Genomic DNA, 26,260 nt, shown 5'->3' with positions numbered 1-26,260 from the left:
AGAGTTAAGTGGAACAAGACAAGTCATTCACAAAAGTCGGTTCCTAATGGAACGGCTATACAAAGAAACATGTGAAACATTATTTCACTCCCCTAACCTAAACAGATCCGATGGTCTACATCTTTCCCCCTTGTGGGAGATAGTACTTTATAAAGCGGCAAATTTTTCCTAACATATAATTGTATACACATGTATATGTTTATTTATTTTAAAAAAATTATTATAATTGAATAATTAAATAACTAAATTAAATTTAAATAATTAAAATAATTTTTAAAAAATAATAATTAAATAAATTTAGGAAATTTAACCTTAGCTACTTAGGTGATGCTTTGTGAATATAACAGTTATTGTTTAATTAGCCTTGTACCTGTAATACTCAAGTGAAAATTCTACGAATAAAGAATAATTTACATGAGTTAATTCCATTATTATAATAGTTGGTGATATTGTCAATGTTGTTCCACAGGTCGGACGGAAGCGATGTGGCTAACTTATTGTGTAGAGTAAATGTATCTTGGCTTGGCTTATTTGTGCTAGTTCTGATCTAGTGGCTGTAATCCTTTCTCTCAAAATCACTAGTTCCATTCTTCGGTAAATTCTGTTAGCTTTGGTTGTATGGAACGCACGCTTGATTTGGATGAACTTAGGTACAATTTCATTATCTCTACATCGGATTAAGAATATTAGACAGTTGATGAAATTCAGATGTTTAATGCGTAATGTCTCTAGTTGCATAACTTTATACCAAAAGCACTCACCGTGAGATTCTAGTTGTAGGCGTAGGTTTCTGTGGTTTAGCAGTTCATAAGATTCTGGTAATGGTCCACGTTTATTAAGATAAATAACAACAAAAAAAAACCGACAAGTTTCATAAGTTGTTTGACTTGCATCTTCAAGGGTCAAAGGTAATTATAAGTTTAAACACAAGAATTGTGTTTAAAACATTGTCCGAGGTCTATATTTTCAATGCAACCAAACCCAGAGCCTAATTCTACACCAAGTTTGGTCAGCATTGATAAAAAATATACCCAAGTCAGACCTCGGACAATGCGAACGTGAACAACAGAACGTGACAGCATCCAGCATTGTTCAAACTTAGCATTGCACTGAATCTGCATTCGGATATTGAATTTAATGAACAGTTAGACGGCCACAACGGCATCGAATGAACTATTCTGAGTAATTTTTCATTTCTCGTGTTTAAACTTTTAGTTACTTTTGACCCCTGAAGATGCAAGTCAAATGACTTATGAAACTTGTCAGGTTTTTTAATTGCTATTTATCTTAATAAACATGTGGATCAATTACTGGAATCTTTCTTATGAATGTTAAACTACAGAAACCTACGCCTACAAACTAATATTTTATCAGTGATTTACTTCAAGTACTGAAAATTCAATAGTAAAATGCAGGACTTTTTAAATTAAAAATAATCACGACAAGCACTCCATCTCTCTCTCTCTCTCTCCTCCATGTTTACAACAAATGTCAATCAACAAATGCAATAAGGTAAAAATTATTGAATATGCAATATCAGTTAAAATGAAATGTGTATATTCAGTTCATTATAGAATCTATGCTTTTCAGTGCAATATTAGGGCTTCCATAGCTCAGTCAGTATAGATGAAGCCCTCTGGTCAGAAAGACGTGGGTTCGATTCCCATTCATGACATGAGGAACCTTTATCTCTTTCAACTAAAGGTGAGTTAGTCGGTCTCATACAGAGTTAGAGGGTTTTTTCCCACCTGGAAACCTGAGTTTCCAGGTCGGAAACAGGCAAACAGCCTGTGAATACACGGATCTAAGTCATAAAATACATACTTAATCTCTCATTAGCAGGGCTCAACTATTAAATTATTTCAGGAAATTACAATTTATACAAAATACTAAAATTTTGGGGCAGTCTCATGCACCCAAAGTTGTTGAGGTTTGGGAAGTATTATTTTATATTTGCTGTGGTGTAGTAAAGTGGCTTTCTTCCAGCATATTCTGTGACAGGTATCCAGAGCATGGTCCACACAATCCCAGAATGGCTGTACTGGTGAAAGGAGGGCTCAACCAGTCCTAAGAGGATGTAGAGGAACAATGGTGGTGGTGTGGGGGGAGAGAGATACGAATATATTAAATTAAAGTGCATTATTTATTTGCTTAATAAAAAAATGGTTTGAAATACAGTGCAACATAAAATAAATATTACTTAGTTCTAAAAAAATAAACACACACTCTGGGTAACAGCATGATATGAAAAAACCTACAAAGAGCTTATAACTTTCTGAATGTTAAACAAACATTGGATGTTGAGTTCCTGAAGATGAAGCTATCTGGTATATTTTTCAAAAAAGTTAATCAAATGTAGTAATAATTTCATACTTTTATAAAAATAAAATGCTCATGTTATTAACACGTTCGCTGCCAACTATGAGTATACTTGTAGTTGGTACATGAGCATCACAAGCCAACTACGAATATACTCGTATGACGTTTACCGCCAGCAACGAGATTACCCGTACTGACCTTGAAGTGAAAATGCTTGGCATGCGAAGCTAGCAGCAAAAGTGTGTATACTCGTAGATGGTATATGAGGCTCACAAGCCAACTACGAATATACAACGAGATAACCCATACTGACCTTTAAGAAATGAAAATGCTTGGTGTACAGTAACAAACTATGCCTGAGTAGCGTGGCAGCAAACATGTTAAGAATGTTAATGAAGTCAAAAAATAGGGTTGGTTAGAATCTAGAAGAAAATTTGTAATTAATCTGGAATTTCATTTTCTCTCCCCCCCCCCACATTCTATGAAAAACCTTGTCCATAGTAATCTGGTAAAAACCCCTTATCAACTTATTGTATATTCCCCACACCTATCCAGATAAATTAACCTTGCCAAGAAATTATATTATTGTTTAATCCTTTATTCAAGTGTAAGCAAACATAGTTTGTACACAAAGTATCTTCATGACCAGTGTAAAATCTCGTATAAAAAAAATAGAAATATTTTTTCTAAGTCGATTTTACATGGGCAATTACATTGCATAAAATACTTGTAATTAAAATAAGGTATAACTCACTTTACTGTATTAAATCTGGTAACAAATTGTTATAATATTTAAATAAGAACCACTAGAATTGTAACATAAATTAAGCTGAGACAGGATTAGGCAAATAGACCTAAGGATAGCAACAATCGTGAAGATCACCGGATTATGAGTTTTCCCACCAAAACCCAACGATAGCGTGGGTAACAGAAAAACCCTCCAATAAATCAGGGGAATTAATTTTGAAGAAGGACCAAAGTCGGGAGAGTGATATAAAAGGCAGAGATTGAGAGGCCAAAGGGCTCTGGTTTCGAAGTTTTATTCCTTTGCCAAGCCTTTTCCAAGGAAGGGGAGAGTCGCATTCCACGAGCAGCAGTTCCGACGAAGATGGGAAGTTCGATAGCAGCAGAGACGGTCCTTTCAAGATGTCTGTCCTACCATATGATTCTTCGATGATCTACATGTAAGCTGAATTATCGCTGCCATAACCTAGTGCCCGATCAGAAATGTTTTTTTTTTGGAAGAAGCAGAGCCGTGTCCGTAAGCCTTAAGGATCCAGGACTGTGTAATGAACTGACAAAGATTGTAAGTAGAATGTTTTAAGTTAGCGTTTCTCAACCTTTCTAAGCCTAAGGAATGCGACTCTCCCCGTCCTTGGAAAAGGCTTGGCAAAGGAATAAAATGGCTAAAACAATTCTACGGACCACTAAGTTATGTATATATATTTTTAAATGTATGTGGGATTACCATCATTTTGGAAAAAACTGTGCTTTTTATAACATAATAAATCTAAAAGCATGTTTTGAATACATATGGAAACATAATTAAGTAAATAATTAAAAGTGTATCATCACTGAATAAAGTTTTAATTTTTACTAAACAAATAAAGGTATCAGTTTCTGATTTGCAATGGGCAAATGAATGAGTATAACACCATCCAGCTGACACCCACATTCATCTACCCACAGCAACTTTTCTATTTTATATGTTATCCCCATTAATCTGCCCATACTCATGAAGCTAACCCCACAACAAGTTTTATCTTCACAGACTCTCTGATTCGACCTGCGACATGTAAACTATTCCATTCGCTAAGTGCGTTGTGAGATGAGGGAAAAATGTTGTTCTTATCTTACTCCATTCATCATAATACTGAATACGAAATTGTCATTCATGGATTCCATCATGGATGACAACCGTTGTCCTCTCCAAACCATCCCCTGCACATACCCAAAAACTTCACTCAGAACATCCCAAAGCCATTAATGCCCCCCCCCCCCCATCCATCCATCCACACACACTTCCGGCCGATACAAATCACCTTATTTCCCCTAACAAGTTTTCCATGACTAGCAAAAAAAATTTAAAACATCCTGTTATGCGAGGTCCATCCCAATATCTATAAACAGTCCAACCCACGATGTCAGCCTCAAAGTGCCATCCACACAGTCAGTGCATTTTCCCGCCAGCGACCGTATGCCGTATATATACTGTAGGAATGTAATTTGTACTAATCGTGTTATGATGATCGCTTTAATTATATCTGTCCTGTTTTATCAAGAGGCCCAACAGTGGTCATCGTAAATCAGGCAGATTCATTAATCGTGTGGTGGTTTTATTTATATCTGTCCTGTGTGCTGCTTTTATTCATTACGCTGTGATGTGTGTTTCTGTACAATTCATGACCGTATGGATGTTGTTGTCTGCATGAGATGGATTCAGTGTGCTCGGACGCATATTCCCGCAAGCGGCTGTACAAGATACGGAACTTCGCTAAATGGGACGCAGGCAACTATCCTCCTCCTCGCTAGCAGAGGTGAGCCTCACCGTGACGTCACTTTGTGTAACTTTCATTTCATCCCTGATTTTGTCTGATTTTTGAAATGGATTAATTCCAAAACCAGTAACGAGAATAACTGGAAACTCAAGTCCAAATAAATAATATAAGATAATTATGTTACTACTTTTAATGAGATGGTTCAGCTTCTTGGCCTTTGCAGATTTGCTGGATATCTGGATCAATATTGGTTAACTTCAGTTGAAGATCAGCACACACTAAGACAATTTTTGTATTTTGTTTTTATTTGAAGGAGCGATGAAAATCCTTTCTCACAAAGATAGGTTGTGGAAAACTGCATGACAATTTTCAATGCTTCTTCAGATAATTTGGAAAATTCACTTCTCACTGAAGGCGAGATCCAGAATCAAGCCAAATCAGATCACGGAATTGTATTTTAAGTCCACTGTCATTTGAAAGCTCAATGAACTGTTCTTTTTTCAATAAAGAAAGGTCATTCTCATGACATGACTATAAGCCTGAAATAGATATCGAACAAACAGAAATTTCTTTTAAAAGTTATTCGGAAAAATTGTGTTTCAGTTTTGAGGTGGTCACAAACCCTTTCCAGAAACTCAGAATCAACAAAAAGATCGTTTTCCACTAAAAAATGATTTCAATGTTAGAAAAGGTGCAAATTATCTCTTTTACATAACTAATGCACAACACCAGTTTTTTTTTCTTTTTCTCGAATGCCTTTATTTTGTCGTAGGCATCAAGAACAGTTAAAGAATATCCCTGAAGGGAGAGATTTAGTTCATTTAATTTAGAAAAAAATGTCTGAAAGATAGGATAGTGTTGATAACCATCCTTCGTCAACAAGGAATGATGCAAAATTAGAAATACGTTCATTTACAAACAATAAAACTTTGTGGCTTAATTGAAATAATCTTGTTAGTACTTTGCCCTTGGAAAGCCAGAGAATTTCAGAATAAAGCAAAAGTTGTATATATTCACTGCCCATTTCATCGCAGAGTACTGAAAATAACCTGCTATTTAACGGTCGAGCCTTAATAAAATTAACTAGCTTTACAGCGTTGTATAGCACAGTTTTAAATTCTGGTAGCATTCCTTTGGAGGCCAACCTTTCCCTGTGTATGAAACAATATACCCGACTCTTATAGAGTATATTGTTTTAAACCTGATAACCCGATTCTTATAAGGTTATCGGGTTTATTCCGAACCACTTCCTTGACCATGGAAACAACCTCCAACTATGCCTGCCTGTAAGGGCACGAGCTCCATCTGAACAGAAGCCCATGCACTGTCCCACTGGATCCCTTTGTGTATTATGTAATTATTGAGAGTGTGAAATATTTCTTCTCCAGTTCTTTGAGATGACAAAGTCCTACAAAACAGAATATCGTTATGAATGTTATCATGCACATATCTTACGATGCATATTAACTGCACATCATCTGTAATCAGTTATCTCGTCTATTTGTAACACATAACAAGGGCTCTTCTTAACTCTTTCGATTAACTGAGATTCTACATCACCTGCCATGTGATTAATTCTGCGACCTACAGTGTCATTGAAAGAGGAGTCAAATCAACATCTTTTAGTAACATGTTGCCAAACATAGTTGTTTCCACATCTTTTATAGCTGGAAGTAGTAAATTTTCCCCGATAGAATGAGGTTTCCCTGTTTTCACTATGCATAAACTTAAGAGATAGATGCTTCCAGTGCCTTGCTATTAATTGAATCCATGGCTGAAATTATATCTTTCCCATGATTTAATGTCGCTAAGCGTCGCTGAAATTGGCTTTTTTTTTAATTTGCATATTTTTCACACCGTAGTGTTTAGTTTCTAAATGTCGGAGGTTTGCAGGTTTCATGCACTCGTTCGACAACACTTCATAACACAAAACACACTGAGGTTTCTGTTCACTTTCATCTCTACACCAAGTAAACCCGAATTCCAAATATGAATTATTAGATTTACTCACCGTTACAACACGTGTATCACAATTAGGGTCACAATTAAGCATCACCTGTTTCATTTACTCTTCTTTTCAAAGTCCTAGTTCTAAGCCACTTTTCCATTATTATAACACGTTTCCGAAAAATATATAAATAAATAAATACTGGAGTTAACTCACGACACACTTTGTCCAAGTATCATGTAGCACTTCTGAAAGTATACTGATTGAAGGAGGAAAACCTTCAGTAATAAAAATCGATAAACAACAAGCAATTGGTTGAAATGTGGATAACACATGTTCATTTCAAATCTGACAAAACAACAAGGGAAGGAGGAAGCAATAAAACTATACTGTTGTTCACTTCACCCCTCATATTACTCGTCATTCTGCTGCTACGAATCATTGTAGTGCCAGAATGATGTAATAAGAGAGCCTTTGAACATTCTGACGCTATTTTTTTTTAAGTCTCCATTTGATTTCAATAATTTCTACTTACTTATTCAATTTTAATTTGTTTGGATAACTAAAAAAATATATATTTATTTAATTTAAGTCTGCCTGCAGACCACCTGTCCCATCGTCACAGACCACAGGCTGAGAAACACTGTTTTTAGTAATATCCTAGATTGTGAAGTTCAAGCGACTAATGTTGGTTCTGGTAATTATTAGCATAGGAAGTATTAGAGGTCGGAAAGCCGTACTTCATGTGAATAATAGAATTTAGAGATCTAAGATTTGCTAATGTTGTGTAACACAAAAAAATTGAATGTGGTTTAAGTTTTGCCTTTTCTGTTTATAATGTGAGTGAAGTTAAAGCATGTTAAATTCTATCCAAGTGTCTGAAAATATATGTGTATTTATATTGTCTTTGGCTTGAGCGAAAAATGCTTAAATGATCGTGTGGAGAATTAGACACGTGATTGGCTTGTTGTCTTAGTTAGAACCAGACACGTGATATGTGCTGTTTGAATTTTGTAAATAATTTGTCTTAGAATGAACATGTTTCTTTTGTTAATAGCTTGCCTGATCTTGTTTTGCCAATGCACTGTCTCATAAAAACATTAAACCTATGTGTGCCTAAAATTAGAGAAATTGCCACGACTGACTATTTAAGTTATTATTTTTAAAAGTTTACTATTCTATAAGTGGTATAACTATTCTTCCTGTGTCATATTCTTCCTTAACCTTAATTCAGGGTGGTGCTGTCGAAAAAACAAATAAATTTTCCCTGAATTATACTGCGTGGGAAATAGTTAACACTATATCCTTGAATTGCCTATTCTAGAGGTCTTTTACTAACAGCGCTAACACTTGTAGGAAGTATAAAGGATTACAAGCAGGGACTAAATTAATCGGCTTAAGATAGAAAAATGTAAAGAGAACTTAACAGAAATATTTAAATGAGTAGAAGTAAGGTAGACATAAGGAAAGAGAATCAGATAAAAAAATTAAATCAAAAATAAATATTACAATTGGCGCAGATCAACATACAAAACCGAATAATAATAAATGAATAATAATATCATAAAACGGAAAGAAGTAAACATACAATTACCACAGTTCAACGGAAAGAACTAAATTATATTAAGAATAACAACAAATAAAAAAAAATTTTTTAAATTAAATCACAGAGTATTACAAAATAGTGCAGTAACTCATTAAGTAAAATAATAAAAAAAATACATAATTATACTAGGCCATAGATGGCGAACCTATGGCACGCATGGCACGTCCGAGAATTTTGCTGGCATGTCAACAATTTACAGGTGATATACTTTTATACGCTTATACATTTAAAAAAAAATAAGCTAACGCCTTTTATTCCCGGATAGGGAGTAGGTGAGGCCATTTTAGCCCTATCTGACTTTTGGAGACTAAGTGGGCAGTTCAATCTCCACTGGTAGCCAATCAGAGATAGCTGGCCAAGGCTATCATTAATTAAGCGGCACGCAGTGAAGAGAGATGGCTCAACAAGTGCCGCCACCTCGTGGACCCTAACAATATATTTTAATGTCTGAAATAGTGTGGGTTCTACGGGACGAAACACTCGAGTATCAAGGAGAAAAAACCCGCTTACCCGTGCCAGAGATTGACTAACTCGGGAACTGGTCGAAAAAAGGCTAAGAAAAATTTCCTCTAGTCACCAACTAGATTCGAAACCAAGAAGTCTTCCTTCGTGTGGTCAAGCATTGTGGTGTGCAAACACCACATCCACTGAGCTACACAGGCTCTTATAAATTATTCAGCTTTTTTTTTTAATTGTTACAATACATACAAGTTAAATTTTGTTTTACACGAGAGAGCAGCTATGAAGACATACATATGATTGGTGCAGTATTAACAAAAGATCGCGCGGCCCAAAAACAAATGCAACCGACAATTGTTGAGTTGAAATACAAATTCTCTTCAACTGAATTCATAACATCCGAAACTGTCATAACAACATTCACTATATATTTCTTAGTTTTAACATATTCACGAAGGGGTCATTTATTGTTCCGAAGAACTTCTCATTACCAGCGGACTCAACTCACACAAAGTTTCAACCCTTGGTTGAATTTTATTGCTGCTTATTTGAGCTGGCAGACGAACTCACACACGTAATATATGACATGTTTCAATTCGTGGTAGAATTTTAATAAAACAAACACTTATTTCACGTAACTGAAAAATTGGACAATAGTTTTTAGTTAGATACTGTGTTTCTGGTGCAACATATGGTTTTGCTGAAGTCTATACAGCATAGTTTCTGTGAGAGGGTGACATGTGATTCATTAGTTAGCGCCATTTTTATCCCAGTTGCATCTAATTGCGCTATTTGTTGAGAAATATAATACACAGACTGCAAAATGCTCTGTACCTTATTCAGGGATACAATAAAACTACAGGTAACCCACGTATAACACTGCATTACTACAACACGGTTTCACTCTAACACAGTTCGAGAATTGGGGAAATCCACGTGCAACACGGGACGATGAGAGCTTTTAAGAGCAAGCACCATCTCATTCAATATTTTTCATTAAACATAAAAATATAAGGAAAGCATATCAGCTGATAATAAAGCTGCCAAAACTTATCCAAAGGAATTGCAAAAAATTATTGAACAGGATGGATATACAACACATCCGGTTTTTAATGCCGACGAGATGAGCCATTGGTGAAAAAAATGCCCAAGAGAACATTTATTTCAAAAAATGAAAAAGTTGCATCAGGTTTTAAAGCATCAAAAGACCATGTAACATTACTTATGTGCAGTAATGCTTCAAGCGATCACATGATAAAACCCATGCTAGTTTATAAATTCCTCAATCCTCGTGCAATGAAAAATCTAAATAAGAGCGCATTACCAGTATATTGGATGGCAAATAAGAAAGCTTGGGTAACTACTGATTTATTTAAAAAATAGTTTCTAAATTGTTTTGTACTAAGTGTGGAAAACTAATTAAAGCAGAAAAATCCTGATTTTAAAGTTCTACTGATATTGGATAATGCATCCAGCCATCCGAAACATTTAAATCACCCAAATGTCAAAATAATTTTCTTACCAATAAATACAAGTTCATTACTTCAACCATTAGATCAAGGAATTTAAAACTAATTACATCAGGAAATCGTTGCAATGGGTTTTGAATAAAGTCATTAAGGAATCTATCGAAGTCATGGAAACCTTTTACAATTTTGGACTGTATTAATCTCATAACTTCATCCATCAAAAAAATAAAACCGACAATGTTAAATGCCTGTTGGAAAAATATATGGCCAGAGTCAGTTCAAAGTGAAAATCTAATCGAGCCAGCAGAAAACAGAATGTATGCAATAATAGAACTTGCTAAGTCTCAAGGAGGGGGGAAGTTTTGACGATATGAATGTCAAAGATATTCAAGAATTACCGGTGGAAGAAGAGACTGATGAAGCAAATTTGGTGGAAATGGCATCTGGGATAAACCAAATTAATTCAGAGGACAATAACACAGATGGAAACGATGAAGTTAAACATTTTATCCTAAAAAGCATAAAGGCCTAGACTTAGCCGAACCATTGGAGTTATATTTTCTAAATAAAGATCCTTCCACTGAAAGAAGCAAAAAATTTAAGACAGAACTTCACAGAGCTCCATACAACGAAAGTTATGAAGATCTCAGCTAAGAGCAAACAATTGAAAATAATAGATTTTTTGCAAAACGTAGATCATAGAACTCAAGATGCTGCTGAAGAAAACTCAGAAGATGAGGATATTTTGCCAGAAAGAAGACGCAATCATTTAATGGTGCTTAGTAGTGATGACGAAGAAAACATTATGTAACGTTATGTAATAATATTAATATGTAATACTTTTGATCAATTATTGTTTTATTCAACATACACTTAGTTATAAAAAGAAAATAGTATAGTTTTTTTTAACTTTTGAACATAACCCTGTTTTTTGTACTAGTTCTTTGTTTTGTATAACACAAATTCACATAACACGGCATTTTTTAGGAACCTAACGACCATGTTATACGAGGATTACCTGTATTTGTTTGCTTGCATCAGGAGTATAATGGCTGTTGGGGAGGGTGTGTTGTGTCGATACGATAGTAACTCGCTCCCGCAGGGAGCGAGTTACTATCGTATCGACATGAACATGCTCAAACATTTTTCATGTGCGAGATATATGCAAAACTTTTTAATATCTTTATTCGTAAAGTAAAATCAGGGATGCGAGTTATATGCGAAGGCAAGTTATAATCGAGTAAATACGGTAAGCATTTCACCGACAAGTTGACATCCTTCTGCTGCTTCCCCTGCTCAGCTGACTTCTATGGTGAGTTACAATGCATATTTTTCTCACTACCATTTTTTTTCAAACCGACATCATTAACACGTTCGCTGCCACGCTACTTCAGCATGGTCTGTTCCCCTATGCCAAGCAATTTCACTTCTTCAAGGTCAGTACGATAATCTCGTTACCGGAGGTAAGCGACCTACGAGTATACTCGTAGTTGGCTTGTAGAGAGCATATACGGTCTATGAGAATACACAGTTTTGATGCTAGCCCTACAAGCCAAGCATTTTCACTTCTTCAAGGTCACTACAATAATCTCGTTCCCGGCAGAAAGCGTCATACGAGTATACTCGTAGCTGGCTTGTGAAGCAGGTTTACCCACTACGAGTATACTCGTAGTTGGCAGCGAACGTGTTAAAATCAATTTAATAATACAATAATCAATTTTACACTATCGTATCGACATGAACATGCTCAAACATTTTTCATGCGCGAGATATATGCAAAACTTTTTAATATCTTTATTCGTAAAGTAAAATCAGGGATGCGAGTTATATGCGAGGGCAAGTTATAATCGAGTAAATACGGTAAGTGTTTCACCAACAAGTTGACATCCTTCTGCTGCTTCCCCTGCTCAGCTGACTTTTATGGTGAGTTACAATGCATAAATATTTTTCTCACTACCATTTTTTTTCAAACCGACATCATTAAAATCAATTTAATAATACAGTAATCAATTTTACACTATTGTATCGACATGAACATGCTCAAACATTTTTCATGCGCGAGATATATGCAAAACTTTTTAATATCTTTATTCGTAAAGTAAAATCAGGGATGCGAGTTATATGCGAGGGCAAGTTATAATCGAGTAAATACGGTAAGCGTTTCACCAACAAGTTGACATCCTTCTGCTGCTTCCCCTGCTCAGCTGACTTCTATGGTAAGTTACAATGCATAAATATTTTTCTCACTACCATTTTTTTTCAAACCGACATCATTAAAATCAATTTAATAATACAATAATCAATTTTACACAGAATATTATAAATATTATAAATAAAATATTGTAAATAAATAAAGAAAATTAATCTAACTTAATTTATTTATTTATAAATTTATAATATATAAATTTATAAATAAATAAATTAAGTTATTTTCTATTAATTTTTTCCCTATTAAAAACTGCCTGGCATGTCAGCAACCCGATTTGTAAATTTTTGGTATGCGCACATAAAAAGGTTTGCCACTAATGCACTAGGCTATATATACAGGTTGTTGAATTCACATTAATTGCCTCAGTCTCAATGCAAAACACAATTCCTTTTAGATGTGTATACTGCTGTGCATTATGGGAAGGGTCAGTACTCAGACTGGTTTTGACCTTGATTGAGAACTTATCAATGCGAGCCATAGCCAGAAAGATACTAAGATTGAATTAATGCAGAAGTTTCATATTTTCTATATACAAGTACCAAAAAGGTATTTGGATATAAGGTATCACCTTATCATTATCCATTTGGTATGGATGCTTTGATGTTAATTAGCAGTCATGTTGATGTTTAGTGAAAAAAGCAGAAGATTTGAGAATGCTGTAGTGCTGTGGCAGATTCCAGAAATAGTCTCTCTGACTTAAATCTGTTTTTGTATTAACAAGGAGGTTTATTCCATTGGATCCGGTGATCTGTATCCAATGCATGTTCACAGATCACCAGAATGACTGTAGAAAGGCATTTTCTGTATTCTAGATGGATATTAGTAGAATAAACAGCCTCTGCACCATCTGGATCATCCTGGGCATCCTTTGTGTCTTCAAACTTAAACGATTCGGACAATGGGAAGAACTGCTTATATCCATCTGGAAGAACAGAAAATATTACCTGCATCTACACACTATAATCATTCCAGGGCGGCAGACCATGGGATCCAATAGAGGGGAACCTCCCTCTTATACAGAAACAGATTTATATCAGAAAGACTATTTCAGAAATCTACTGCAGCACTACACCCTTCCCCAAACTTAAAAAAAATTAGCTGTATCACATTGCCTATCTGGGAGTCTATCATTTTGGAATCTCAGCAAACCACACCTGTAGAGGACACAGCACAGTTAGGACTGGAGGAGCCTGCCTTCTACAATGAGTCTATGTTTGCTTTCTTTTCTATCCAAATCCTCATTCCATGATATAGCTCCAAATTTTGCATAATCACCAAACTATTAGTTTCATACACAGTGATCTCCCAATTATCAAAATGAATGAACCTTCGATTAACAGACTCTTGAATGAGTTAACGTGTTAAGTGACTTCTAGTACAACACTTGTAAATATACCTTCAGTTATCTAACCGTTCAATTATCCTATGGCAAACTTCTTTCACACTGGGTTGGATAACTGAGGGATTACTATATATCATTTCTTCACAGAAGCTCTCATACATCACTCAAGTGATCGATTGTGGTCACTTTTGCCAAATGGAAGAAGATATGACATCACATTTACAATAACATTCTATAATGAGATGATCAAACCCAAGACCCTCGATACTCACATGCCCTGTGTTACATACTATTCCTAAGAGAGTTATCAAACTCGAGCAATTCTCTTCATTCCAATCTATATTATCATAATTAAAATCACCCATAATGATCACCTGTATGCCAATACATTTCTTTATCAGTGCCCTTCACATTGTGAGGTCTATAGAAACATCAAACTAAATATATGTATAGAAGACACCATATTAGGATATTAATTTTTTTTAGTTAAATTTTAATTGTTTCCAGCGATTTAGTTGAGTGCTTTCTGTTTGTCACAGTTATAAATTGCGCTCTGAAGATGCTGGGTTTCTAATCAGCAAAATATTATTAAGTTCTGAGAAATGGATTTTTCTTTTGTTGTTATTGTTAATACTGTGAAGTGCTAGATATAAAAAATTCAAAATAAATATTTCATCCCATGCACCTCTACCTCACATATGCTTCAAAATCACTGTCACTATTTCCCCTTGCATCAGCATAATTCCTCTGTTATCATTAGCAGCATTCTTCCCTTCTTATCTTTCTGTTTTCCTGAAAAACATTACTTTCCATCTCTGGCCGAGTGGTTAGCATATCCACTCTCTAGTAAAGAGGTTGCAAGTTCAAATCCCACTAGGGACATAGATGTTTGTGATTGACCTAATAACTCTTTGTGGAAAGGGCATCTGTGATCTTACCACTTCTTCTAGCAACAGGCTTCACTCCCAAAACCCAATGAGGTATGATAGTGACCATACAGCGTCAGAATGGTGTCACATGTGAATAACTAACTGAGTGAATGTACTCGATTCCATGCAACAATTTTGTTCTCCTTATTTCTGAAACTCTGGAATCTGTAAACAAACATAGCAGTTCACTTCTGAGTCAATAACAATTACTAACACGACTCCTCAGATAAGACTTCCTGCACTTGGCCATTTCTTTGCTACACCCATATCCCATAATTTTTTCCAGATTCAAATGCACCCCAGGCCATCCCATTCCTAACTGCTCATATATGTAAACACATTCACTACTGCTTCCAGCATCTACCCTTCTCATAAAGAATCTTCTTCTCCACCCTGACATCACTACACCATTTGCCTTGGATTCTAGTTCTCTCTTCTTGCCTATACTATTGTCCTCTCCAGTCAACTCAACACCAAAACCACTTAAATGCAGTTCATCTCTCTTATATGATTTCATCTGTCCCTCAAACTCATCGAACAAACTGTACTCCTTTCTTCCCACACAGCTGTATTCACGAGCACTGCTTGTTATTTCAACTCAATGTTTGGGAAACATACCGACCACTTTTACTTTCATCAACAACCTTCTCACTTCCATTCTCACATTCTGCTTGTTTGTTTTCAACTAAATTATTTGCTGCTGCTATCACTGCCAAATCCTCTTGTTCATTTGTTTCTCATATCCAACACCTCAATTACTGCTCCTGAAAAATAAACCTTGTGCACCCTTTCACTCACCACACCTTGAATACTCATAAGATGCCCTTCCATTCATATCCACAATTCTCATTTTACTCTGCATAGGCTTCATCTCTTGCCTCATTTTTCAACGACTCCACATTCAAGTCTTGATCATACTTTACTCTCATTCATACTACATGAAAAGTTACATCATTACTACCTTTCTATCACCTAGTCTGTTATGTGTCAACATTCCAATATTATCAGATATTATATTTCTGTCTTCTACAACACTTTTTAATGTGCTAATCCATCTACATCTTGGTCTTCTTCTTCTGGGTATTTTTCTTGCTATCCTGGCAAAGAACACTTGTTTACTTAACCTTTCCTCTCCCATTCTATTCAACTGGTCACACCACCTGAGATAAGTTCTGCTAATACATTTCTGAATGCTAACAATGCCAAGTTCTTTCCTAACATCCTCATTTTTAAAATGATACTGCCATTGATACCATCTGTTCAGTCCTGTAATCTTTCTCAGGACGCTCATATCTGTGGTCTCCAGTCTTTGATTAAGAGTTTTATTTCTAACCTAGCTCTCAGATCCATCATCATCAAATTCCTGCCATGTACCCGCAAGGGGTGTACTGGATATGATAGTACTACAAGAAAAATTTATATCATTACTAACTTCCTATCTACAATTTTCCTCCAAATCAGTCTGTTACTTGTCAAGACTCCAACATTATCAGATTTTATATTTCTATCTTCTAACACACTTTGTACAGTATCAATCCACCTCTATCTTGGTATTCCTCTGGGTTGTTTTCCTGCCAACCTGGCAGAGAACACTTGTTTTGCTAATCTTTCCTCACCCATTCTGTTTAAGTGACCATACCACCTTAGAGTAGCTCTGCTAATGCATTTCTGGATGCTGACAACATCAAGTTCTTTCCTAATATCCTTGTTTTTAATATGATACTGCCATTGATGCCATCTGTTCATGCCTCTAATCTTTCTCAGGACTCTCATATCTGCAGTCTCTAGTCTTTGGTCAAGTGTTTTACTTCTGACCCAGCTCTCAGATCCATAAGTTAAAATTGGTTTGAACACTGTCTTGTATTGTAAAAATTTGATGTAGCTCAATAATGCCAGAAAGCCTTACATCAATTTTTACAGAAGTCAAGTCCAGTAAGATTGTAACCTGTATGGCTATGTATAGTTACAATTGTTAATGTAAATAATCCCTATGGGAATTGTCCTTACTTGCTGCCCTAAGACAAATTCTAGAATGTGTTGAACTAAGGCAATACCTTGCCACCAGAAAACTGTATATGTTAGCTCCTTATAAGGACATAAAATTTGTTTGTGAAGTGCACCTGTAAATACTCAAGGTCAGTGTTAAACAGACAGACAAACTTGAGACGAATGTCCACTGCCCGAATCAAATAGGATTAGAAGTGTACACCAGAAGAACAAAGAAAGGGTGAGTGGAAGAACAAGGGATTGCACTGAAATGTTCGGGGTCCCATATCTTCGTGCAGGGATATGAAAGAAGGCGAATAAAAGGTTTTGGCCTGAAGATCGAGGATCGGTTCCAAGAGTTCCTCATCGAGAAGTCGCCAAGGGTTGTCCGTCAAATGTAAGCCATCGAGGATGCGACTTCAGGAGAAATCATGCCAGTGATCTAAAAGAAAGATGACAGGAGCCGATCCGCCAGGCAAAGCATATAGTTGATGACGAATTGACGAATCTTTGCCAGGAGCTGTTGTTCGAGGGAAGAAATTGCTCCGTTAGTCCAATGCACATGCAAGCATTCCACAAGCCGATAATCTTCATCCGAAGTGCGGCGAGTACAGCGTCCCAAGAAGCGTCAGTAAATCTATCGCCGGCGTAAAGGGGGAGAGAAAAACCTAATTCGAAAAAAAAAAAATGGTCAGGACTCCAGTTCGAAGTCAAGAACACAGTGGGTAGCAGCCATGAAGTGAGTTGATCCGTTTATTCAAATTTCATGAATTATTGGAGAACTTTATTAGTGGACTGTTAAGTTGAGGCTGAGGAAATTAAGCAGAGTTAATGGTTGAAAATTGGATGTTTAATAATTAATAGAAATTTATGTGTGTAACAGTCAGAGGGTAACTGTTTGTCGATGGTGCATTTTGCCTAAAGAATTATCTTAATATCGGAAGGAAAGAGCTTTTGTGATATTTTTTATGTGCATAACGGTTAAGATGTAACAGTTTATTAATAGGCACCATTGCTTAGGGTAATAATTTGTATTTTGGAAGTGAGTGGTTAATTTTGTGACAATTTTTATGAATTGAAAGGGCATTTTAAGCTAATTGCTAAGCAAAATTTTCTTTAATTGCAATAATAGTGTAAATTGTTTTGTGGTAAATAAATGTGTTCTTTAAATGTTAATACAGTGTTGCCTGATATTTAATTCTTTGATGCACTGTTCCGAAAAAATATCAGAGCCTATTAGCACAACCCAGGAGAAATGATAGTCAAGGATAAAGAGTAGATCACAACTGCAGATATTAATTAATCAGGGATAATTTGAATGTAATGGGAAAACTACTGGATGCATTTAACACTTCTTATTACTAGAAAATGGACATCAGTGGTGCAGCTTTTAATCAAATAAATTTTCTGGTGTCCAAAGAATAAGAAGGCAAGTGCAGAAGGCAGTATAGCATAAAGAGATATTAAAGAGATACCAAAGAGTGATAAGGAAGAATAGTTGGAAGTACATAATAATTATTGCATCAACGTATATATATATATATATATATATAGAGTGGACGCAAAGATAAGATGAGGTAAGCCAATTAAGGAAAATATATAAAGGGAGATATAAAATGGGGCATATAAAATAAGAAAGGATAAATAAGGATAAAATGAGGAGATGTATAAAATAATAAAGAGTCCCCCCCCCTGTTTACAGTATACAGCTAATTTAGTGTTCGGCTAATTTCTCTCTTATTCCATATGAATTTATTCAATTCACTTCCTACCATACCAGCTTTGTTGATTCCAATATCTATTTCCATATTTAATTTACCGTCTTCACTAAAAATCGTGCCTAAGTAGCTGAAATGTTTTACTTGTTCCACAGGTTCTCCGTTCACAACGCAGTTGACATTTTCAATGATTCTGCCTATTTTCATTGTCTTTGTCTTTTTATTGCTGACCTTCATACCGTATCTATTACACCAGTTATTCAATTTAGTCAGGGAATCTTGCAGACTTGCAGCAGATTTATTTAGAAGTATAACATCATCCACATAAACCAAAGATCTGACATTAACATCTCCAATTTTTATATCATGTTTAATACCACTTTCCTTCATAACGTGAACCATATAGATAATGAATAATAGTGGAGATAATGTACATCCTTGTCTCACACCAGATTTAACGTTAAACCATCTTTCTGTACTTCCTTCAATTCTAACTGCTGACTTACAACTCAGATAAAGACTAAGTATTGCTTAATGTAATGCCCCATTGACACCATATAACTATAGCGTATTGAATAGCCTCTCTCTTGGCACCTTGTCATATGCCTTTTCCAGATCAACAAAACTTAAATACAGATCTTTGTTATATTCCCATGATTATTCAACTATTTGTTGTAAAGTGAAGATCTGATCCTGACAACCTCTTTTTAATCTAAATCCAGCTTGTTCTTCAAAAATCTTTTCTTCCACAATTCTTCTCAACCTTTTGAAGTATACTTGCATAAATCTTACCAGGAACACTCAGTAGGGAAATACCTCTGTAATTCTCACATTCAGTTTTATTTCCCTTTTTATATATGGGTACCATGAGAGCTATACTCCAATCACCAGGAATTCGTCTCTCTGTCCAGGCCTTCTGAACTATGAATTGCAGCCACTGTAAGAATTTTATACCACCATACTTCAGCATATCTGGTCGAATATCATCTACTCCTGCTGCCTTTCCACATTTCAAGCCTTTGATGGCTTTTTCTACTTCAAGTATGGATATGTATTCCTGACTGCATGCCTGGTCAGTGCTTTTTACCACTGTGCTGTCATCACTGCTTGTTTCATTAAGCAGTTTTTCAAAGTAATTACTCCATACTTCAAGGATATCTTTTTCTCCTGTTTTCATGTCACCTTTACATCTCTAACTCCTTTTACAGCACTCTTTCCTCCATTCCTAAGCTTCTTCAACAACCTCCAGAATATTTTGCCACCTTCTTGATATTTATTTTCTATATTCTTTCCAAAGTCCTCCCATGACTTTTGTTTAGCTAGTTTTACATAGTGTTTAGCTTTCTTTCATTTGACTCTGTATTCTATAAGAGCACAAGTTGACTTATTTGCCAGGAACTTTTGATATGCATTCTTCTTTTCCTTCACTGCCTATTTAAATTCCTATGTCCACCATGGAGTTCTCATTTTTCTATCCGTGAAGACAACCTCACCACATGCCTCTCTCTGGCTGATTCAATCAGTGTTTTCTTCAAGACTTGCCAATGAATCTCCAAGGTTTGGGTTGCTGTTCTCAAACTCTTTCATATTTCTTCAATAATCTTTGTGTATTTTAGTCTACAGTTCACATCTGTGAGCTGCTCAACTTTTATTCGCTTTAAAACTTTCTTATATGTTATTCATTTCAATATGAAATTCAATTTTATCCTGCTCAAGACTAAATAGTGATCACTTCCAATTTCAAATCCTCTGTACACTCTGGTGTCCTGCACCAGGGAGAAAATATCACTATCAACAATAACATAGTCAATGAGACTTTTCTTATTCCTTGCCTCTTCTCTCCATGTGAATTTGTGCACAATTTTATGTTGGAACATGGTGTTAGTAATAACCAGTCCATGTCCTGAGCAGAAATTCAACAGGTATTTGTCATTATTATTAGCTTTGCTCTTTTCTCCAAATTTTCCCAAAATATTTTTGTATGTCTGACAATCATTTCCTACTCTGCTATTTAGATCCCCAACAAGGACCAACTTTTCCTTTTTCATCATGTCAGTTACTTTCTCTAAAGCATCAAAAAATTCCTCCACTTCTACCTTAGCAGAACCTTCTGTGGGACCATAGGCACAAATAAGTCTCATTGTCCAGTTCCCCATTCTCATATTTGCCCACATCACTCTACTTGAGACTGCCTGCCATTCAAGAAGATTTGCCTCGTATTTTGTGTTGGTTGAATACTATGGCTACTCCTTCTTTTCCTTGATTGTCATTGCCTGAATATAACATTTTGTATTTATTGTTCAGAAAGATCTCACCAGTTTTTGTCTTTTTTGTTTCAGTCATCTCTATTATGTCGATTTGGTACTTATCTAATTCCTCTGCTAGCTCCATTTCTTTGCCATTCAGGTTTCTTATGTTGATAGTGATGTTGGGTTGGGGGTGTGCTTTCAGATTTGTTCCAGTAGCTGACTTTTTGCTCTTCGCGCTGGTTCCCTGGCGAAAACAACATGGGCCTCGTTTAACCGGCGACGCTCCATCCGGCATGAAATTTTGTCAAGTTGTGCCATTGTTTTGTATTTTGGTTTAAGCCAATAAGAATACAATTTGGTCGCCTAAATCCCAAATTGCCAGCCCATCCTCGTTCGTTCAGTATTCAGGTAGATACCCAACAGGGGGCACCACGATAAGGTGAGGATTGGACATTAGGTCAGAAGCCCTGGTCGGTTCTCTGCATTCCTTTAAAGGCTATGTGGAGGTCTCCTCTCAGTTATATAGCTTTGACCCTTAAGCACCCCTCTCAGATACATAAGTTAAAATTGGTTTGAACACTGTCTTGTACACAGCTAGTTTAGTGTTATGAGTAATCGCTCTTTTATTCCATATAAATTTATTCAGCTTACTTCTTACCATCCTCATTCCTACCATACCAGCTTTGCTAATCTGCTGTCTATTTCCAATTTAAGTTGCCATCTTCACTAAAAAGTGTGCCTAAATAGCTGAAATGTTATACTTATTCTACAGTTTCTCCATTCAGGACAGTTTATGTTTTCAATGTTTCTGACTATTTTGATTATCTTTGTCTTTTTAATCTGATTTTCATAGCAAATGTATTACAACAGTTATTCAATATAGTCAGGGAATCCTGCAGACTTGTTCTGGATTTATTTAGAAGTATGACATCATCTGCATAAAGTAAAGAGTTGTGATTAACATCTCTAATTCTGATATTAGATTTAATACAGCTTTCCTCTGACGAAGAACAGTGGAGATAATGCGCATCCTTGTCACACACACCTGACTTAAAAACCATCAAAGTATCTTCCTGTATCTCCTATAATAACTGAAATAGAGACTATGCATTGCTTGATATAATATCCCAGTTACAACATATAACGAGAGCATCATGAACAGCTTTCATTTTGGCACCTTGTCATATGCCTTTTCCAGATCTGCAAAACTTAAATACACCCCTTGTTATATTCCCATGATTTCTCAACTATCTGTCTTAAAGTGAAAATCTTATCCTGACAACCTCTGTTTGGCCTGAACCCAGCTTGTTCTTTTTCAATTGTCTGCTCCACAATTTTTCTTAGCCATTTCTCAAGAATTCATGTGTAAACCTTACCAGGAAAACTCAGTAGAGAAATTTCTCTGTAATTCTCATATTCAACTTTATTCCCATTTTTATAGATGGTACTATGAGCACTCTACTCCAATCATCTGGAATTTGACCCTCTGACCAGGACTTCTGAATTATGCAGTGTAGCCACTGTAAAATTAAATTTAAACTATTTAATCAGTTCTTCTAAAATAGCTACTCAAAAATGGTACTAAAGAAACTTATTTTAAAGGCAATGCATCAAAAAAACAGCCAAAATATTATAGGCAGTCAACATCAGAACAGCCTTCAAACCAGTCAACACCTTACAAAACTTTCTACACTCCTCTAAAGACAAAGTTCCATTTAATAAACATCCAGGTGTATACACAGATGTTTATGAAATACACATTCTAGCTCCACCCTTGTATAGTAGAATTATCTTGCCCTCCTTCCATTCATTAGGAACTATGTTCATGTTGAGACTCATGTTAAACAGCTAGGTTAGAGGGACATAGTTGATTCTCTAACACATTCCTTCAACATGCATGCTGATATTTCACATAAACCCACTACGTTAGCGTCAAGCTCTTGCAATGTCTCTATCTCTTACACATCTATCTTTTCATCCAGATCCATAGCAGCTTCCAAATAAACTAATGGGTCTGTTGGGAATGTGTATCTTACCAAAACAATTATTTAATAACTTAATAATATATATTAGAATGACTACAGTACATAATTCTTAATAATACTTCATTCTATAAAAGAAAATGATTAAACTCATCACTTGAAAAAATTGCAATAATGTCTTTTTTTAAAAAACTTACATCAAGAAAAGAATCGATATGCATCATTAAAACTTGTGTCCTATTGATAATGAACTGGTTAACACATGCAATGGCATGTGATCTTATTTTAGGGCTACTATGTTGGAAAAATTGCAGAAACTTTGGTATCAAAATATTCAATGGCCTATTTAATGCATCACTATCCAAAACCTCTGCACAATCTTCACATATCTTCTGTAAGGCTCCAAATGCACCCTTAAAAAAAGTTAAAAATGTTCCACTTATTACTTAAAATTCACACTCAACTTATTTCAATAAGATTTAAATTTAATAAAATAAATGAATAAATAAAAATACACATTTAATCTGAATAGCAAAACAGACTAAGATAATTATTAATTTTAGAATGATCATTATTATTGAGCACATATGAAATGCAAAGAACCAAACTTATTTTCTTTCTTTTATATCAAACTCCATAAATGAGTAATACTGATGCTGTCTTTGTAATACTAATAATACTGATACAATGCATCAAGATCTTATATCTAAGACTATTCTCTTCAAAAATGTTTTATGAACATTGATCTGATTCTCAACAGTTATGAAACTATGGGTATTTGAGATGAAACATGTATTAGCAGGCATAAAACTTGTTTAATAGGCAACCCATCCTGCATAGTGAATAACATACCTGTTCTCCAATAACATCTGTAGGCTTGTGTGGTAAAAGTAGAAGATTGCAGCTCTATTAACTCTGGTGAATGCTAGAATGGTGACATAATTGATAATGTATGTGCCAGTGTGGACAGGTTTCCAGTGGACATAAAAAAGATAAGGTTCTGTTGGACAGTCTCGTGAACAAGAGTGTCAAGAAAGGTTGACAATTATTGTTTTCTTTCATCATGAAGGTTGTTTTCTTGATCATAAATTAGTAAATAATAATATTTGGTTAACCGATCAAGTGTTGATCAATATTTTATTAATTAACTGGACCAACTAGTTTCGCCACACTTATCTGTTGGCTTCTTCAGGGCACTTACATATAGGTTTAAACACTCTCACAATTATGCGTAACTGCAAAACTGACAAGAATAAAAACTGACTAGAATAATTACAAATGAAATAGTATCGAACGTGAGTGAAACACGTATCGCGTGTACATGATCAGCTAGCTGTTGCTGAGGAACCTTCTGTAGTTTGCATTAAAGTTCATTTCTTCCGTTTTTAAGGCTCTGATTAGGGTTTTCCATATCTCTGGCAGTATTAGGCCTTGATTTCTGTTAAGGTTCACAGTAGAACGGGCGACTGTGGCTGCTTCTTTGAACATTCTTGAATGGTAATCTTCCTCTAAGTAGGGGGAACAGCTTTTGTCCCACTCGATGACATGGTTAGTTGTGGAGAAATGAGACGATAGCCCAGAAATGTCCTGTCTGTTGTTTTTGACATAGCCAATGTGCTCCTTTTGCCTGATTTCGAGGCTTCTCGAAGTCTGTCCGATGTAATTAGAGCCACATGAGCATGGAATATTATAGACTCCAGCATATTTGTAGAAAGGATGGTTGTCTTTTGGAGATCTTAGTAGTTTACGAATAGTATCTATAGGTTGAAATGCTACTCTTATTTTGTGTTGTTTGAGGAGATTGGCGAGCTTGTTGGAGATGCCACTTACATACGGAATTGCAATCGTTTTTATATATTGAATCTCTTCTTGTTCTCTTTGTGGTGGTTCAGAGAAAAGGATTTTACTGACTAGTCTTCTTGGATAGCCGTTCAAGTACAGATTGTTGGAAATAAATTTTAACTCATCTTGAAGGGTCTTGTTGTCCGTTGAGATGCAAATAGCTCTTTTCTTTAACATGTGTATAATGCTGAGTTTATGTGATATGTGGTGAGAGGAGTTAAAATGTAGGTAGCGACCTGTATTGGTCGGTTTTCTGTAGACCGATAGATTTAAACTGCCATCCTAAAATGTAAAACGGCAAGGTTACTAAACCATCTCACTTTTTTAAAACGTTGCCGTGATAACTGCATAATTCCTAAGTTTTTACATCTTAAACCTCTTTTCAATACTAGACAAGCTAAAAATATTTATTTCAAGACATCGATACTCCTCATTCGTGAAAGGTTACATCACACAAGATTTGTGCTTAGTCAAATTGACTCACAATGTTATGAACTGTTCATGGATCTATCCAGCTCTTTAAATGAGGAAATTTGGCAAGTGTTAGATAAAATGATCAACACCAGTTTCACCAAAGCTTTTAACAAAAGCAGACAGACCCAGATTAAAAAATTTAACCACCTCTATACCACCCACAATGAGTCTAAACCTTCTCTACCAGACAACCAAGTTATTCTTAATTTTTCAAACCACATCTTAAAGAAACCTGAAATCGACATTCTCAAAAAGGGTTTCAACTATGCAATAGCTCCACAACAGATTCCCAAGATAGATTTCATCTGTAGTCTAGAAAAAGGAATCTCATTATTACCGCCTCACACAGCAAATGATCTAAGATTAAAAAGTTGCATAATACTTTCCACGCCCTATTCCACAAAACAAAACTTCTCATCACTGGATAAAAGAACTATTCGTGATTTAAAAAACAACAAAGACATCATAGTACTTAAAGCAGATAACGGAAACTGTACTGTGATACTGAACTCAAAGGACTATGAAGACAAAGTTAACCATCTACTTTCTGACTTGTCTGTTTACCGTCTTTTAACAAAAGATCCAACATTAAAAAATCACAATGATACCAACGAATTACTACGTAATTTATCTAACTGGCCAACAGACTTGATTAAAAAACTAAAATCGATGCATCCTTTAACTCCGAGACTCTATGGAGTTCCAAAAGTGCACAAAGAGGGTATTCCTTTATGCCCAATCGTTGATGCAATCAACTCGCCACCTACTTATTGTCAAAACATCTCTCGAAACTCCTACAGCAATACATCCACAACTCAGAGAGTTACATCAAAAACTCTGGACATTTCGTAGAAAAGCTAAAAAACATCAAGATATCGGATAATGATCTTCTAGCCAGCTTAGATGTCACCTCTCTCTTTACAAATGTTCCCGTAGTAGAGGTCATTGACATCTTAAGTACCTTATTCCCACAAGATATAACCGTATTGTTTGCTCACTGCCTAAACTCCGATTATTTTTCTTGGAAAACAGTTAACAGGCTTGGCAATGGGAAGCCTACTCTCACCTTCATGTGCTGACCTCTTTATGGAAGACTTAGAAACCAAAATCCTATCACAAATTTTTCCTAGACCTAAAATTTGGTTTAGATACGTGGACGATATCTTCATCATATGGAACAACAACAAAGATGACATATATGATTTTCTCAAAAAGATCAACACTTTCCAT

At 35.5% G+C, this 26,260-nt stretch overlaps 1 protein-coding gene across 3 annotated transcripts in view; it reads right to left on the bottom strand.

The window, feature by feature from the left end:
* Positions 1-26,260, bottom strand: part of Tnpo (transportin 1) — a 491,580-nt gene that overhangs the window by 387,167 nt on the left and 78,153 nt on the right. For all 3 annotated transcript variants that reach the window (XM_090390863.1, XM_090390862.1, XM_090390864.1), the window contains one exon: positions 22,912-23,127. In XM_090390863.1, coding sequence (XP_090246989.1) covers positions 22,912-23,127 — 216 coding nt within the window. The remainder of the gene's footprint in view (positions 1-22,911; positions 23,128-26,260) is intronic.

Source organism: Typopeltis vanoorti, chromosome 3 (genome assembly GCF_054136105.1).
Source record: "Typopeltis vanoorti isolate ZY-2024b chromosome 3, IOZ_Tvanoo_1.0, whole genome shotgun sequence".
NCBI classification, from domain to species: Eukaryota; Metazoa; Arthropoda; class Arachnida; order Uropygi; family Thelyphonidae; genus Typopeltis; species Typopeltis vanoorti.
Note: the sequence above shows the minus strand (reverse complement) of the source record. Positions and strands in the feature narration are given on the sequence as shown.